Raw genomic sequence first — 18,993 nt, 5'->3', positions numbered from 1 at the left:
TAAATTTTATTTTATGTAATTTTTATTATACCAGATTAGTGCCACGAGCATTTCCGAAACTATATACCATATTCGTATTGTATATGAGGTGGTACGTCACACAAAGCTCAAGTGAAAAATATTTTAGTTAAATTATATAGATAAAGCATATTTCTTTTTCACTGTTTATTTCTTTTTCTTTTTAAATTCTACACTTTACTTTAATACAGTTTATTTTTCTAGCACATTTAAGTTTAGTCAAATTACATTCTTAAATTTGTTATCATTTCTTTTTAGTTCCATTCAAAACAATTTAATTTGCAAGTCGTTTTCAATTTTTAATTTATTCGTTTACATGTAGATAAAAAACAACAATTTTTTGTTATAAAGAATTGTATACTTTAATGCATGATAGACTTTTACCTTTGTTTCAAAAGCTGAAAATATGATATCACCGTACAAAATTTGTATTTTGTATTATGACCCTCTTAATCGATTATTCTTATAATTAAGATTATTTCACTTCAGTTGGTTCGTCCAAAACTAAACGTGATGTTTCTCCGTGAATCATAGTTACACTAAAACAAAATGAAAAAACTCAATCATACAAAAATATTCAACAATAACTTCTAATAAACAATTAATCAACATAAGAACATTACTTCCATGTCACATAAACTCTGAATAGTGAAAATTCTTAAACCAAAAATCATATAACGGTGAACCAGACCATATAAATTTCTAAGCCTGTTGAATATAAAAAAGTCAAAGCATATAATTATATTTAGTTTGAATTCTAATCAATTAATCAACAACTGATTCTAACATCCAAAATAAACTAAAAACACAGCAAAAAAATTTAAATGTGATATATATATATGATAAATTCTAGTATCCTTATGTAGTTGTGTTTGTGGTGGTTAGTAGTCACAGTAATTATATAATATTATTAAAATTAATATTATATTATTTTATATTTTAATAATATTTTTCAAAAATTACTATTAAATAATAAAAAAATATTATTTTAATTTTAACAATATTTTTTATTAGAATTACTATATATATATATATATTTCCAAAAATAAATCATCAGTCTCATCATTTAAATTTATTCCCACTATAATACAACTTTCTGCCCTATGTATATGTGCATGCATGTATAGTATTTTAAAATTTGAAGCTCACAACTTATTGTATCATGTCTTTAATACATTAAATTCTTATATATATATATATATATATATATATGAAAAATATTAAAAAATTATTAAAATTTATTATTTTTAGTTATTATTTAATTATTAATATTTAAAAATATGAGATAAAATATAAAATTAAATTATTAAATTAAAAAATTAAACTAAAAAAATTAAATTAATATTTAAATAATAACTAAAAATAATAAATTTTGATGATCTTTTAATATTTTTTAAAGTATATATTATAAACGTGTTGCTATTAAAACATTTTTATTACTTGTAAAAATATATAAGCTTCTACTAAAGAATCACCGGTGATGATTGGTTTTATTATTTTTATGCCAAGTTATTTCACTTTAATTATTTCATAGCATTCCTAGATTTTTTATTGAATTAGAATAAATTCGATAGTGGATCACGATCGAAGAACTATTAACTAATAATAAATTTAATTTTTTTTAGTCGTCATGTGTACTCATACACGTACTCTCTCCTATAAATATTAAATAAAACTAACAAACTACGATACTATAAGACTGTATTATAATTTTATAGTAACCTTGAAGAGCTATATATTTAGGTCTAAATTATCTTACAAATTAAATAGGTTTTTTATTACATTGTAATTTATTGAATTGAATTCGAGCAATGTTAATGAGTATGAATTTGATAAAAAATTAAGAGATTTGAGAATGAATTTGATAAGAAATTAAAAGATATGAAAAAAGTACAAATTATATATAGAGACATTTATTTCTAGCAAACTAATTACTAGAACTAAATTGATTTGCATATAGCCTAAATGTTTACGTGTGGATTCTGCCTATGGTATAAATAGGGTTGGTAACTTGCACGTCTAGTTAAGGTCTCTATATGGTTATTTAATTTAATTTGATCTAAAATCAGATATAATAAATAATAAATAAGCTAAAAGCGAAGTTAACTTAATGGGGCGGACAATACCTTTCTTTTGGGGCAATTAAAAATGATTTTGTAATGCTAAAATCAAATTCCTAATGTATATATGTAGATTCGCATTTCACCTTAATTCATTTATTATATTTAAGTGAAATAATTGGCTCTAACTTTACTGAAAGAGAATCAAACCAATAATAGGACTCTTAGTTTAATCTTCTTCTTGAAGAAAAAAAATCTATTACTCTACGCACTACAACATCATCACCTTTAATTTAGAAATAAAATAACAACTTTACAAAAATATCTTGGTAGTTGAATTTTTTTGGTAGTTGAATTTTTTTGGTTATTATCAACTACCAAAAAAATTCAACTACCAAGATATTTTTGTAAAGTTGTTATTCTATTTCTAAATTAAAGGTGATGATGTTGTAGTGCGTAGAGTAATAGATTTTTTTTTTCTTCAAGAAGAAGATTAAACTAAGAGTCATATTATTGGTTTGATTCTCTTTCAGTAAAGTTAGAGCAAATTATTTCACTTAAATATAATAAATGAATTAAGGTGAAATGCGAATCTACATATATACATTAGGAATTTGATTTTAGCATCACAAAATCATTTTTAATTGCCCCAAAAGAAAGGTATTGTCCGCCCCATTAAGTTAACTTCGCTTTTAGCTTATTTATTATTTATTATATCTGATCTTAGATCAAATTAAATTAAATAACCATATAGAGACCTTAACTAGACGTGCAAGTTACCAACCCTATTTATACCATAGGCAGAATCCACACGTAAACATTTAGGCTATATGCAAATCAATTTAGTTCTAGTAATTAGTTTGCTAGAAATAAATGTCTCTATATATAATTTGTACTTTTTTCATATCTTTTAATTTCTTATCAAATTCATTCTCAAATCTCTTAATTTTTTATCAAATTCATACTCATTAACATTGCTCGAATTCAATTCAATAAATTACAATGTAATAAAAAACCTATTTAATTTGTAAGATAATTTAGACCTAAATATATAGCTCTTCAAGGTTACTATAAAATTATAATACAGTCTTATAGTATCGTAGTTTGTTAGTTTAGTTTGTTAGTTTTATTTAATATTTATAGGAGAGAGTACGTGTATGAGTACACATGACGACTAAAAAAAATTAAATTTATTATTAGTTAATAGTTCTTCGATCGTGATCCACTATCGAATTTATTCTAATTCAATAAAAAATCTAGGAATGCTATGAAATAATTAAAGTGAAATAACTTGGCATAAAAATAATAAAACCAATCATCACCGGTGATTCTTTAGTAGAAGCTTATATATTTTTACAAGTAATAAAAATGTTTTAATAGCAACACGTTTATAATATATACTTTAAAAAATATTAAAAGATCATCAAAATTTATTATTTTTAGTTATTATTTAAATATTAATTTAATTTTTTAGTTTAATTTTTTAATTTAATAATTTAATTTTATATTTTATCTCATATTTTTAAATATTAATAATTAAATAATAACTAAAAATAATAAATTTTAATAATTTTTTAATATTTTTCATATATATATATATATATATAAAAATTTAATGTATTAAAGACATGATACAATAAGTTGTGAGCTTCAAATTTTAAAATACTATACATGCATGCACATATACATAGGGCAGAAAGTTGTATTATAGTGGGAATAAATTTAAATGATGAGACTGATGATTTATTTTTGGAAATATATATATATATAGTAATTCTAATAAAAAATATTGTTAAAATTAAAATAATATTTTTTTATTATTTAATAGTAATTTTTAAAAAATATTATTGAAAAATATTATTAAAATATAAAATAATATAATATGAATTTTAATAATATTATATAATTACTGTGACCACTAACCACCACAAACACAACTACATAAGGATATTAGAATTTATCATATATATATCACAGCAAAAAAATTTAAATTGAATCCAGTTTCAAACTCAAAATCCAAATTAATTTGAATTCAAAATCAACATTCAACAAATTAAATAAATAATCCAATTCCAAACTCAGAACACAAATTCAACTCAGAATCTTAAAAATTAATTAGGCCCCAGGTTAGAGTCGAAGAGCTTACCATCGAAGAAGCAAGCAGCGACAACGAGTATGGAGAGCCACTTGCAGGATCCATATAAGCCTTCTTTTCTTGTACTGATGCGCTTCTTTTGTGATTAATGGATTAGGGCTTTCGACTAGAATCATACATCCACTCAGAATGCCGAGGATCCTCATACGAGAAGCAGAGGAGCCGTGAAGTAGACAGAGACGAAGTAGACGAACCGTGAAGTAGACAAACCGGAGACAAAGGAATGGGGTGATCGACACTGGTTGCATCAACAGCAAACATTTTGAATCCAATAACCATAAAATTAACTCAGAATCAAGGTTGCGAGAACTGGACAGGTTATTAAACCAGTCAAGTGACTGGTTCAATGATTCAACCGAAGTCAAATCATAGCTAAACCGGTTTACTTAAATATACAATAAAATTATAAAAAATATATATAATTTTAAATATTTAAATTAAATAATTTCTAAACTAATAAAATTTAACAATTTAACAATTTTACCCATTAAATGATCCATAATTTATCATTAAAAACTCGTAAACTTTCAAATATCAAAGTTTATAACCAAAGAAAATCAAAACGTACATAAATGACAAACACAAAATGTTCCACCGCAAACACAATATAACAAAAATCAAGCACATAAAATGCACCAAAATTAGATAAAATTCAAACTTGATAAATTCAGATGATACCGCAATGAAGTGATTAAATTATAGCAAAATTCAGAATGACAATTCAGAATACAGACGATTATATCAATTCATAACATTCAATATAATTAAATTCAGCATTTCATACAGTTAATTCACCAAAATTCAATATCACAAAATTCAAAAAACCAGAGTCCCAAATTGAACTTTTATCAAATTTATATTCGATAAAATTCAAAATTACAAAATGATTAATCCGTATAATTAACAAAATAAAAAAAATTTGAAAAGAAGAACTCAAAACAAGAACTCTGCATCTGAAGTTATGAACTCAAATCTGCCCTAAATTCCTCACAGAATAAAAAATTAATTGAAAAAAACAAAAATCCAAGAACTCAAAAACAGCAGGAGAGCAGAAGGCCAGACGACGAAGTTGACAGAAGCCGACGAATATAACATATGAAGTACTAAAATCAGCAAAATAAAAAATAATTCATAGGGAGCTCAATTATAAGTAACAAAACTCCACAGTAAAACCAGCAACACAATTATTAGTTGGAGTAAAGGGACACAGGGCCATAGACGAGAAAGGGGACACAGTGCTTACCGGCGGCGAAGAGGAAGGAGAGTGACGGCGACGACAGAGGAGACGGCGCGACAAACGGCGAAAACAGAGAGAGAGAGAGAGAACGCTCGAACAGAGCTGAGGAGATGCGGTGGCTGTGGTTCTGCGGGGCTGTGGGGGGTGGGGGGCTACGCCGCTAGGGTTCTTCGCATCTTTTCTTTCGTTCTTTGTTCTTTCAATTTTGAGAGAGGAGATGAGATGAGCGGGACACTGAGACGGGGGACTGGGCTGCGTCGGGTATAAATTAGAAAATTTTAGGTTTTTTTTTAAAGGTCAAAACGGCGACGTTTGGAAGGGAGGGTCCAAACCGGAAGATCTCTAAAAAATCGACCGATTTTGCCGGTTCATCGGTTAACCGCTAATTTGATCGATTTTTTGCTGCACGGTTTTTCAGGCTGATTGAACCACTGTCATGACTGGTTAACTCGGTTGAACCGGTCAGTCCGGTTCAATTTTCAGAACTAAAAAACTTGCTTTCAACTAAAATTGAACATACAAGTTTTCTATTCAACATTATATCAATTTAGAATAATTAATTGAAAAACAGTTTCAAAATTCTATTCAGCATTCAGCATTACAGCAATTCTGCAGCAGAATTAACAGAATAAAAAATATTAATTGAAAAAATGAAGAACTCTGCAACAACTCTAGCAAGCCAGTAATTCATATAATTAACAGAATAAAAATATTAATTGAAAAAGTGAAGAACTCTACAGCAACTCCAGCAAGCCGGCAATTCATATCATTAACAGATTAAAAAAAACTAAAACACTAAGAAACTCACCGAGAAAGAGAGAGCAGAGACGGCCTAGAGTGGCAGAGAGATGCTCGGCAGGACAGAGGCGACCAACGACAGAAGCTACGACCCGACCTTCAAACGGACCACCCAACGATAACGACAGCGACAGAAGCTTCAAACGGACCACCCGACGACGACGACGACGACGCGACAGAAGCTTCGAGTGGCGATGGTGGCAACGGCTGGTGGCCACTGCCGGTGCTGATAGTGGTAAGGACGGTGGAGTGGAGGCGTTCTTTTTGGCTTCAGCCTTCAGCTCGTTGAGGAAATTAGGGTTGAAAGGAAAGAGGACGGCGTTAGGCTCGAAGGGATTGGGTGGGTTAATGGGTTTCGGGTGTTTTGAGAAACTTTGGCACACTTTGAATTATCTGAAGGACTCCTCTCCCTTTTTAATCTTAGTTAGTTTATTTATTTTGCTTTCTTTACTTTGGTCGAACATTTTTTTGTTCTATTTAGATTTCTATTGGACCATTTTTTTGGGGCCCAAAGACTATTTATATGGACTCTTTTCTATTTCCTTCCTTGGGATTATATGACTGAACACCGGGTCATATATCGTATCAATTAATATTAATTTCATATTTTTTAATGATAAATATTATGGTGCTTAAAAGATATTATTTATTTAATACAAAAAATTAAAAAATAATATTTAATTTAAAAGATATAACAATAAATAATTTTTAAAGATATCAAAACTTACTACAAAAAATAAGTTAGACAAAATTTAGACATCAATTCATAAGTAATATAAAATTGACTTTTTTTAATATGTCATTAAATAATTAGATGTCAATGTAATTTTTTTCTATCATCAATGTATAAAAAATAAATCACGTATATAACAGAAGTAGATGATATGATATGTATTTAATTATTTATTATTTATATGAGTTTATCTCTTTCGCTAATTTCTAAAAATGATAAATAAAATGAGTTACATATAAAAATGCGGGTAAAAAACTATTATAAGCCAATGCCATTTAGAATTGACGTATATAAGCCAAACTGAAAATCGTTTCAGTAATGCGCCAGATGCTATATTTATATAATTCGAACCAGTATGGTTCGAACTGCATGTGATAGTAATTCGAACCTGGGCAGTTCGAATTACCAGTTGATTGTTCTTTATAAATCGAACCAAGTTGGTTCGAACTAAGAATGCACCTAATTCGAACAAGGTTAGTTCGAATTACACACAGCACGCGTTTTCAAGTAATTCAAATTTGACTATTAAAAAATTAATAATTTATTAAAAAAAATTTATTAAAAAATTTATTAAAAAAATTAATAATTAAAAAATTAAAAAAATATATTTTTTATTTCATACATTAAAAAAAAGCTAACAAAATATTTAATTACGAGACTTCTTTAAAATATTTGTGATCTATCAATACTCTTTTGTCCATTTTTAATAGCTCATGAATATTTTTTAATAAATTTTTTAATAAATTTATTTAAATTATACTGCAAAAAATATTTTATCCTATGCAAAATAATTTAAAAAGAATGGCTTAAAAATGTAATTTGTAATGTTCTAATAACTTAGGTAAATACATGCATGTACTCAAATTTTAAATAAAATACTCTACATAGTCAATAATAATTTAGAAATGAAAGAAACTATTTTATTCCATACAAAACAATTAAAAAATATATTTTATAAGAATAAAATATATTTCATAACATATTTTAAGCCATTTTTTTAAAAGATCTTATGAAAATGACTTAAAAGATATATTTTATTCTAATACAAAATATTTCATAACATCTTTTAAGTCATTTTTAAGCCATTTTTTTAAAAAAATGGCTTAAAAGATGTTAGGAGAATAAAATATATTTCATAACATCTTTTAAGCTATTTTTTAAAAAAATATATTTTATTCTAATACAAAATAATTTTATGCCATTTTTTAAGCCATTTTTAAGCCATTTTTTTAAAAAATGGCTTAAAAGATATTATAAAAATGGCTTAAAAGATATATTTTATTCTAATACAAAATATTTCATAACATCTTTTAAGCCATTTTTAAAAAAATGGCTTAAAAGATGTTATGAAATATATTTTATTCTCATAAAATATATTTTTTAATTTTTTGTATAGAATAAAATAATTTCTTTCATTTTTAAATTATTATTAACTATGTAGAGTATTTTATTTAAAATTTGAGTACATGCATGTATTTACCTAAGTTATTAGAACATTGCAAATTTTTATAGTACTCCTAACATTTTTAAGCCATTATTTTTAAATTATTTTGCATAGGATAAAATATTTTTTGCAGTATAATTTAAATAAATTTATTAAAAAATTTATTAAAAAATATTCATGAGCTATTAAAATTGGACAAAAGAGTATTGATAGATCACAAATATTTTAAAGAAGTCTCGTAATTAAATATTTTGTTAGCTTTTTTTTAATGTATGAAATAAAATATATATTTTTTTATTTTTTAATTATTAATTTTTTTAATAAATTTTTTAATAAATTTTTTTAAATAAATTATTAATTTTTTAATAGTCAAATTTGAATTATTTGGAAACGCGTGCTGTGTGTAATTCGAACTAACCTTGTTCGAATTAAGTGCATTCTTAGTTCGAACCAACCTGGTTCGATTTATGAAGAACAATCAACTGGTAATTCGAACTGCTCAGGTTCGAATTATTATCATATGCAGTTCGAACCATACTGGTTCGAATTATATAAATATAGCATCTGGCGCATTACTGAAATGATTTTCAGTTTGGCTTATATACGTCAATTCTAAATGGCATTGGCTTATAATAGTATTTTACCCTAAAAATGCTGTGTGTTTTATATTAAATGTATAACTTAAAAGACTAAACTATAGTAAATAAGTAAAAACTATAAAAATATATTATCTTTTAGATATATAACTTAAAACTTAAAAAAGATTATATATACAGAAAAACCTTATACACATATATTTTTCTGAAAAATATTAAATTTTACAGTTTTACTCCAATTAAAATATTTTCTTAGCCGAAATAATTTATTTTTTTGTCCAGAAAAAAAAAACTCATTGTTGAGCCAGTTGCGTAGCTGAACGTCTATGTTCGTAAGCAATAGGGCATGAAATTCACAGCTTAGTGCGTCGCTCTCTCTCTCTCTCTTCTCCTTTCTCTCTCCTCTCACTCACTCTCTTCAGGCAAGTTCTCTCTCTCTCTGAACGATTTGTACTCTGAGCTGACATGCTACGATTTCGATGAACTTTTTGTGATCTTTGTTGGAAATTGGAGAAGCCCTTTTGCTTCCTAGATTCAGGACTTGAATTGGGTGTCTGGTCTTCTGTTTAATTCGCTTGAGCAACAGAAAGTCTGGTTTTTTTTTTTTTTTTAAAGCGATCTACAAAATTTGGAATTCGAATCTGGAATATTGTCAATTGAGTTTTGCAAAGAAATTGTAATGGGTGAATATTTTGTACCTTTGTTGAGTTAGAGAGTTAGCATTTCAATTCAATGCATGCCCAAATTTTACTAAAGAACTTTTTGGGGTTTGTTGCTATCCTTAAATTGGGAAGAATGTTAACAAAAAATATTCCCTTTTTCATTGTTTTTATAGGTAATTTGCAATGGCTGAACCTTCCAAGGTCATTCACGTTCGAAATGTGGGGCATGAGATATCTGAAGTATATTCTTTCTCCCTCTCTCTCTCTCTCTCTCTCTCTCTTGCTACTTTGTTTGGTGTATATTATTCCATTGTTTTGTAACATGATCATCATATCTATATTGTGATATTCACTTTTTTTCTGAAAGGAAGTAACTTTTCTTAAGACCATCTTGTAATCAGTTGATTCAGTTCTACATTCCATTTTCTGTTATTTATAGTGACAGTTTTTTCTTTAGCTCTAATGTGGAACTGTGGATTCTAATTATAGTCACTTCATTCTAAGCTGTGTTTTGAATTTCTCTCAAATGATTTATGTATATTGTATTGTTACTCTGTTGATTGCAGAATGATTTACTTCAGCTATTTCAGCCTTTTGGAGTCATCACAAAGCTTGTTATGTTGCGTGCTAAAAATCAGGTTTCTTTATGCCTTCAAATTAGACCATGTGTTTTCCTTGCTTTTTGAAATTTCAGCTGAATTAGTTATATCGCACTATCTATCATCCTTGTAGGCTCTTCTCCAAATGCAAGATGTTCCGTCCGCAATTAGTGCTTTACAATTTTATGCAAATGTTCAGCCTAGCATTAGGTATAAATATATTATGTCACATCTCTTTTAAATCCTTTATGGTATTTCATTGAATGGTATTTTGATAGCTTGACCTTGGACATCATGTTTAGAGATTCGGAAGGGTGCTCCTTGTTCGCATTGAGTTCTAGAATATTGCCGTAATAATCTAATTGTCTTTTTGTTTCATTCCAGGGGGAGAAATGTTTATGTCCAGTTTTCCTCACATCAAGAACTAACTACAATGGATCAAAATCAAGGACGTGAAGATGAGGTTGGCATTTTATAATATTTTCTTAAACATGATAAAATATGCCCGGGCTTGTTGATTATGTAAAATATGAAACATCAGTAAGCTTCTTTTTTATTTTGGCAGTCACATTTTTTAGTTTTTAATGCGAGACTTTCCTCTATACTATTTATATAGTTCCATTGAAGTGGGTTCTGTTAAGTTAGTATCTTCTGTAGTTTCTCGTTCTTTTTTTTTTTTTTTGGTTGGCTTCTTCTGTATTCAATGTACTTCTCTATTTATTCTCCTTTCTCTCTATCTCTCTTTCTTTCTCTATGCTCTCTGCTGTTGGGAACTGCTGGATGCACAGCCAAATCGAATTCTCTTAGTTACAATTCACCACATGCTGTATCCTATAACAGTGGATGTGCTACATCAAGTGTTTTCCCCCCACGGATATGTTGAAAAGATTGTAACATTTCAGAAGTCAGCTGGTTAGATTCTCTTGGATTCTCCCTCTCTTTCTTTCTTTTACCTATTCGCTTTTCCACTCTTTTCTTTTGCCTTGGGCTTTAACTCGGTGGATGAGGGAATGGTATTTTGGAATAGATGAATACTTTGGTTGTTCTTTTTTGTAGGTCATTGGAAAATGATGGAAGATTGTTCATTAATATTAGCAAATTTTTTATGCTTCTGCAAATTTATTTTTATTTTTAGCATTTTTGTGTATTCTACTGTAAATTTCATCATGTATTTGCAAAACTGTGTAGGCTTTCAGGCTCTCATCCAGTATCAATCACGTCAAAGTGCTGTTACCGCTAGAAGTACACTTCAGGTTGTTTACAATTTACTAGGAGCTAGGCACTAATTAATTGGCTTGTTAATTCTGATATTGGCTTGCTAATATTATGGTTATATTTCTGAAAAATTCTAGGGACGCAACATATATGATGGTTGCTGTCAACTGGACATTCAGTTCTCGAAGTAGGTTAAATTTATCTCAAGCAATTTCATCATTAATTGGTTTCTGGGTTCTAAAACTTACTACTTTTGGATGTTAAATTCATTGTTAATTGCAGCCTTGATGAATTACAAGTGAACTACAACAATGATCGATCAAGGTGATTTTGTTGGTTCTTTCTTTTTTAACATTTAATTTTTCCTACTTCAATATCTTTTATTTACATTTCGTATTCATTGTTTCTGTGTTTTTTAATAATGTTCCGCAGGGACTTCACAAACCCAAATCTTCCAACAGAGCAGAAAGGCCGATCTTCACAAGTATGCTCTGCGTGACTCTTTTCTTTATCTATTTATCAACCAAAATTTCTTGTTGATCTTTTGGATAGCCCATTCTAATATATTTTTCTTCCTTCATCTTCTACGAAATAGCCTGGATATGGTGATGCAGGAAGCATGTATGGTGTTCAAGGTTCTGGAGGTAGAGGAGGTGCTAAACCTTTTAAGTTGCTTTGATTGGTTTGTCGTGTTTGTATTATGTGCTAGTTTTTATTAAATATTATGCGCTAAAATTTTTCTTTTCTTTTTCTCTTTTTTCACAGCTGGAGGATATTCACAGGTGGGGTACCTTTCAAGCCAAGTCGAAGTCACTATTTGCTAATTTTGATGCACTATTGAATATATAGGAAGTCATTATCCTTTTGGCATTTCATGCAAAGTAGCATTTGAAATGCCTAATGGTTTATGTCTCCTTTTTTTATTTATTTTTTGCATTTGAAGAAACATTGGTGAATGTACTAAACACCAGGCTTGCTGGATTATTCGTAACTGATTTTGGAGATTGAGTTTTCTGATCTTGAAACTATTATTAATTTGAGTTTTTACCAATTTGTTTTTAATTTTATAGATGGCCAATGCTGCAGCAATTGCAGCTGCCTTTGGGGGAGGCTTGCCTCCTGGGATAACCGGAACAAACGACAGGTGTACAATTCTTGTTGCAAATCTCAATCCTGATGTAAGCATGTTGTCCTGGAATTTCTGCGTTCTGCTATAAAGTTCTCTCTCTCCTCTTTTCCTCCTTTTTTATTTAAAGTTGGCTCAAACTCTGTTTATTTCAGAGAATAGATGAAGATAAACTGTTCAACTTGTTCTCCATTTATGGGAACATTGTCAGAATCAAACTTCTTAGGAACAAACCAGATCATGCGCTTATCCAAATGGGGGATGGTTTCCAAGCCGAATTGGCAGTACATTTTCTCAAGGTTTGTTACTTAGGTGCTTATATCTTTACTAGAGGTACTTGTGATTTTTATGGTTAATACTATCTCTCCAATGTAGGGAGCTATGTTGTTCGGGAAGCGATTGGAGGTCAACTTCTCGAAGCATCCGAATATAACCCAAGGTGCCGAAACACACGAGTATGTGAATTCAAATCTCAACCGGTTCAATCGCAATGCTGCTAAAAACTACCGGTATTGCTGCTCGCCAACCAAGATGATCCATTTGTCAACCCTCCCACAAGACATCACTGAAGAGGACATTGTAAGCCTTGTGGAGGAGCACGGAACCATTGTCAACAGCAAGGTCTTTGAGATGAATGGAAAAAAGCAGGCTCTTGTTCAGTTTGAAACTGAGGAGCAGGCTACCGAGGCCCTTGTCTGCAAGCATGCAAGCCCACTTTCTGGCTCGGTGATTCGAATCTCCTTTTCTCAGCTGCAGAACATTTGATCGAGACTTTTGCTACCGACTCGAGCGCTACCGTCTTACGGTTCTTAAGCTTATTTGGGACAAGGATTCTGAACTTGGGAAGGATAATATTTATGCAGATGATGCCACTTTCATTGTCTTGTAATGGTTGAATTGCTTATTAATATACAGATAAAACCTGTTCTCACTTCTCATTTCACTTTTAATCATTTCTCTTCTCATCTTCATTCCCTCTAATACTAGATCTTTAGGTTCTGACATAATGGGAGTGGGGATAGATTTGTGATTACATAGAGAGGGGCAAATCTACTACCTTATGTTTATGAAATTATTGTTGTACATGTTCTTAATTTATGTTAAGTAGGCCTCTTCCTTTTGTATTCTCAATCCATGTCAATTTTCCTTCTCCAACAACTGAAAAAGAAACAAACCTTTTCCTCTCTTCCTCCTTCTCCTCCTACCTTTTCCCGCCACATCTTTCTTCCTTAGATGCACATGGATTGAGATCATGTTCAAATATCATCTTATGTTCTGTGTGATATTCTGATCTTCCCTCACCCTCAGGTCTCAACCTCCATTTAAAGAATGAAGAACGTAGCAGCATTTAGGAATGAATCTTTGCTTGGACCCTGTATCTTTGCTCCTTTTTTTCATGCAATTCAATAGTTTTGACTTTTGATGTTGGTTTGTCATCTTCGAAAATGGGTATTCAATCATCATTTTTATCTTAAATTATGTGAATAATTGTTAAAACTAGAAGAAAAAGAAAGTGAATTGGGTCATAAGAACTCCAAATATGATGAAATACAATAGGAATGGATGTACTATCATTTCAACTTAGGATTATATGAAAACAAGCTTATTACAATATTTGATATTAAACACTTGAACATCTCGCCACTAGGAGTGTGCATGGGCCGGGTGAAACCGGGTTTGATGTGACTCAGACCCGGCCCAAAATATATACTGGACATATTTATTAGACTCGAACCCGACTCTAAACCTGATGAAATCTATATAATTTCGAGTCACGATTATACCGGGTGAAAATCGAGCCGTTAACATTACATTACCTTGATACCTTCTTATAAGCTAGTATGTGAAAATATCCAAATTTCCAAGACTCCAACCATTATTTGACATGGTAAAATTTACTTAGAAAAATATAACAAGAACCAACTCTTCTTAAAATTAAAGCATAACCCTAATCAATACTAATATTGTCTAATAACACCAAATATTTAAATCAATATAAATAATACAATATTATGCATTAGTCTAAAATTTTATGCATTTTAAACATAAAATATTAACTTATAGTCTTATAATAACTAATAACACAAAATATTAATGTTTACAATACTTAACTTCCACATAAGAATAGCCATCATCCATCACTAATAACACAAAATATTAATTGTGTATGATGATTCGGTTACCGGGCCGACTTCGGGTGACCCAAAACATGGCGCAAAGCCGACCCAAAATAATGAACGGATCTATTTTTGAGACCCTTACCCAACCCTAGACCCGGTAAAATCACACCAAAATAACCTCTAAAGTGTTTGGGGTCGGGCCGGATCTTCCGGTCGGACCGGGCTTAATGATTTTTTTTATTTCTCAAAGTATTTATAGCCAAACAAACCAAGGACTAATGTTAATGATGTATAGTTGTATACACAAATAGAATTTGAATCTCTCAACAATTATTTGATGTATAGTTGTATACACAAATGGAATTTGAATCTCTCAACAGTTACTTAAATAGCGAATAAGCTAATCACTTAACCAATTCAATTTGGTTATAATGTTGATTAATGAGTACACATTGAGAAAATATAGTGACATAAGTTTTTTTTTTTTTTGATATACTCAGAATTCAAACTTTAACCCACTGAAAAAAAGAATTAAAACATATTCGCCTAACACAATTCAATAATAAAATAAATAAAGTATATAATAAACCAAAAAAGAAAAAGAAGATAAAAATGAAAATCTAAGAATAGAAAGTTGTAACTTGTAACGTGTAGCTCTGTAAGGTGAAGAAGCTTACAAACATGGATTTACATGCACTCCGTTTATCGCATCCCTTCCTCATTCTCAACAACACCAACACCAACGCTCTCTCTCTCCGCAACACAATTTTAGGGTTTAATCGTCGCAGTCGCCGGTGGTTGAAGCTGGAAGCCACCAACACAAACGGCGCCGCTTTGGACGAAGCTGCTTTCGAGGCGGAGAGGTTGGCCCTCGACGCTGAAGCTCGCTCCGCCATGGCTCAACAAGGCCAAGCTTCCATCTCTGACAGCAACGATCCCAAGGCTTGGAAATGGATCATCCGAAAGAGGATTTGGGATTCCATGGAAGCTCACAACTTTGCTCAGAATCCAAGGCCTGTTCATCACCGCATTCCCAATTTCGTTGGCGCTTCCTCTGCTGCTGATAAGGTTTAATGTTTTCTCTTTTCCGTTTATACTTTGTTGTTGTAAGGTAAATTATGTTAATTTTAGTGTTCTATATCATCCTATTGTGATAATAACAATTGTTTGGCATTTAGTTTATAGTTCCAAAATTATATTTTTTTTGAGTAGTTAAGTGAAGTAGTGGTTAATTTCTAAACTTTTCATAAGTGCTTTCCGTTTAGAGTGATTGAGAACTGAATGTGTTCTTATGAGTTGAGCTGAATTGTCAATTTTGACAGATGAGGTTGCTAGATGTGTTTCAAGCTGCGCAGTGTGTCAAGGTTAATCCAGATTCTCCTCAGAAACAAGTCAGGTTTCTCACTCTCTCAGGTTTGATACCATAAGAAGAAGTTGCTTCATGGGTGTCTTCTTTACTTTGTTGCTTAATTTCACAGCTTGAGATGTCTTGGTATATATTATAGGGTGCTGAGAAATGGTGATAAAGCACAATGGATTTTAAAATTATATAGGGTCATCGTTAGTGGAAGTGTGATGCTTGCATCATCAGTTGTATGTTCAACTATACATGATTGCATAAAATGGCTCAGCTTAGAACTTGTCATGTTGGACATTGAGCAGTTCAAAGTTAAAATTGGATCTTCACTTGCAGATGGAAAGAAGTTGTTAACTCCTCAGCCACGCTTAAGGACAGGATTTTTCTCTATACTTGAATCCAATATGTTACCTCCGGGTACCATCAAGGAAGCCTGCACTTCTGTTGGGGTTGCCAAGCACGGACGGCCAATTGGGTTAGATGAAAAGATAAAAGTAGATGTTATTGTTATTGGATCCGTTGCTGTTGATCCAAAGACAGGTGCTCGACTGGGGAAAGGAGAGGTTCGGCTCATGTCTTTTAACTTTCTTATTATGTCATGTTTATTCTTCCATGTATTTGGGTTGCTTATCCATTAAAGGCTAGAGCTATAAAAGTAAAGTATATTTCCTTGGCAACATATATGATTGTGAATTCCAATGGGAAAGGTATGAAGTGCAGGGATTTGCAGAACTTGAATATGGTATGCTGCGGTATATGGGAGCTATTGATGATTCAACCCCAGTTGTCACCTCTGGTAATTTTGATTCTTACTACTCAACTTTCCTTTGCCATAATATGATTTTGTGAAACTAAAACGAATTGAGGACAAGAGTAAATTAATGTATATCCTTAGCTCATATTCATGATTCAAGCATGAATATGACAAAAACTTGTTTGTAAAACCTCAAATTTTTGTTTTTACAAAAGGAAACATTTCTCTACTTTATAAGAGCTAATTTACATAATTGCATATTATTTGTATTTTTTTAAATAGTTGTCTAACCTCTATGATATCCTATTGTTTTGAGGAAGTTACATTAAGGAAGGTGAAGCACCTTTGATTAGTGAAGTCATTTGATTGCACAAACACTGAACTGCTAAGTAGATTATATTCACCCTATGATGCAATCTTTTCAGTTCTACGATAATGATATCATAATGTCTAGTGGTATGCATTACCAGTTTATTCTTGATGTCTTAAGACTTATGGATTACAATTTCTCTTTGTTAAAATATAATGTATACTTGGATATAACATCAGTGATAACTACCCTTGCAGTGCATGATTGCCAATTAGTGGATGATATTCCAGTTGAAAAGCTGTTAATCCATGATGTGCCGGTGGATATCATTTGCACACCAACCCAAGTCATCTTCACGAACACATCTATTCCAAAGCCTCAAGGTTGGTTAGAACAGTGCCATCCAGATTTAGTATTGTCATTTTGCTAACCGTGCCTTGTTTTTAATCATTGTAATGCCATTGAAAACATGTAATATCTGTACTAGTGTTCAACCTTGAACAACGTAGTTTTTCTTTTTTTCTTTTTCTCCTCCTATCTATTGGATGCATAACTTAAATTTTTCGTTTTCTCAAAGAGACAGACTAAAATGTTCACTACAGGAATTTATTGGGATAAATTGTCTCCTGAGAAGTTGGGACAAATCCGTATACTAAGAGAGCTCAAGAAGAGGATTGAAAGAGAGACTGGACAAAAGCTTCCTACTGGCCCTTCAGAGAAATTGCCCCCTACTGCACGAAGAGGGCAACGGGGTTAACTGGGATTGTGAGTTTTTGATGGATATGTATATAAGAAATTTTTTCAATAAGTTATATATAAATAAAGGGGGGAAAAAAAAGAAAAGAAAAAGAAATGTTCAATACATTATTCTGAAATTATTGTTTTCTATCATTGATGATGTTTGGGGAGAAAGAACTACTAGTAAATGTTGCTTATTAACGTGCAAGAGGGATCACAAATATGAAACCTCTTTGTATTTTTATTTCATAGGTGGTAACTCAAAAGTCAAAACACCACTTTCTCCTCTTCTTTCTAGCTTAATATTGAAATTCCCCAACTGTCATATTTAGTTTATGATATGATGACTTGTACGCCTTTTGGTGTTTTGTATGATGATATATATTATTTTGTTTATATTGTTTCCATCCATACTCAGATCTTACTGTTATATAAAATGCAATATTTGATGCATGTATCTGCGTTTGTAGCATAGGGATGATATGGTACCAGCGAACTGCTCATTTAGAACCTAAGTTTGTGGGAGTTAATATGTTTTTAAAGCAAAGGCAAACTCTGCTGTATTTTATTCAGGGGGAATTAAAGAAATTTTGTACTGACTTTTTCTTAGAACAAGACGCTAAATGCAAATTCCCTTTTCTGCTCAAGAGTTAGTTGTCACTTGTCAATGTCATATGACAGTAACATGGTTAATGATGTTCACTATGCTTCTTTGTTGGATATGTAGCTTTCAGACCAATTTTTTTTATACTTAGTCATGTTATCAGTCTAATAACTAATAGCAGTTCTTTTACAAGGATTCTTTTTTTCTTTTTACCTCTTAAAGATTCATCTATTTCTCTTCTTTAATATGTCTTGAACTAATATTTGTGGTTATTAGTTTTTAATGGTAACCTAGACATGATCATGTATCTATTATCTCATCTAATTGGTTACTTCTGTCTTGTTATTTGTCTCTTTCGTTTTTCTTTTCATTGTGCTTTATATGCGTGCTATGAGATATATAACTGAGCCTTTGTTTTCAAGAAGTGAGCTTTCTAAATCTATCCTTGAAATAGTGGTTATCATAAT

The 18,993-nt window shown here is 30.6% G+C and overlaps 2 protein-coding genes across 5 annotated transcripts; both read left to right on the top strand.

Moving 5' to 3' along the window:
* Window positions 1-9,267: 9,267 nt before the first annotated feature.
* LOC112803016 (polypyrimidine tract-binding protein homolog 3) lies at window positions 9,268-13,581 on the top strand. 3 transcript variants are annotated; one of them, XM_025846463.3, is made up of 15 exons: window positions 9,268-9,463; window positions 9,877-9,943; window positions 10,270-10,341; window positions 10,436-10,512; window positions 10,687-10,765; window positions 11,091-11,214; window positions 11,491-11,555; window positions 11,655-11,704; window positions 11,800-11,841; window positions 11,950-12,001; window positions 12,113-12,170; window positions 12,283-12,299; window positions 12,588-12,695; window positions 12,799-12,942; window positions 13,019-13,581. In XM_025846463.3, the coding sequence occupies exons 2-15, from the start codon at window positions 9,887-9,889 to the stop codon at window positions 13,406-13,408; spliced, it is 1,335 nt and encodes a 444-aa protein (XP_025702248.1). In that variant the 5' UTR covers window positions 9,268-9,463; window positions 9,877-9,886; the 3' UTR covers window positions 13,409-13,581. The 3 variants fall into 3 exon arrangements, with proteins under 3 accessions (XP_025702248.1, XP_025702249.1, XP_072092577.1); XM_025846464.3 differs by having other exon boundaries at window positions 9,270-9,463; window positions 12,113-12,161; XM_072236476.1 differs by lacking the exon at window positions 9,268-9,463 and adding an exon at window positions 9,568-9,591.
* A 1,657-nt stretch (window positions 13,582-15,238) lies between these two features.
* On the top strand, window positions 15,239-18,333 carry LOC112803014 (5-formyltetrahydrofolate cyclo-ligase-like protein COG0212). 2 transcript variants are annotated; one of them, XM_025846460.3, is made up of 6 exons: window positions 15,239-15,831; window positions 16,086-16,176; window positions 16,457-16,683; window positions 16,841-16,916; window positions 17,442-17,567; window positions 17,787-18,333. In XM_025846460.3, the coding sequence occupies exons 1-6, from the start codon at window positions 15,445-15,447 to the stop codon at window positions 17,939-17,941; spliced, it is 1,062 nt and encodes a 353-aa protein (XP_025702245.1). In that variant the 5' UTR covers window positions 15,239-15,444; the 3' UTR covers window positions 17,942-18,333. The 2 variants fall into 2 exon arrangements, with proteins under 2 accessions (XP_025702245.1, XP_025702247.1); XM_025846462.3 differs by having other exon boundaries at window positions 17,768-18,333.
* Window positions 18,334-18,993: the final 660 nt, after the last annotated feature.

The sequence above is a fragment of the Arachis hypogaea genome, chromosome 5 (genome assembly GCF_003086295.3).
Source record: "Arachis hypogaea cultivar Tifrunner chromosome 5, arahy.Tifrunner.gnm2.J5K5, whole genome shotgun sequence".
NCBI lineage: Eukaryota > Viridiplantae > Streptophyta > Magnoliopsida > Fabales > Fabaceae > Arachis > Arachis hypogaea.
The sequence above is the reverse complement of the archived record's forward strand: the minus strand, read 5'-3'. Positions and strand labels throughout refer to the sequence as shown.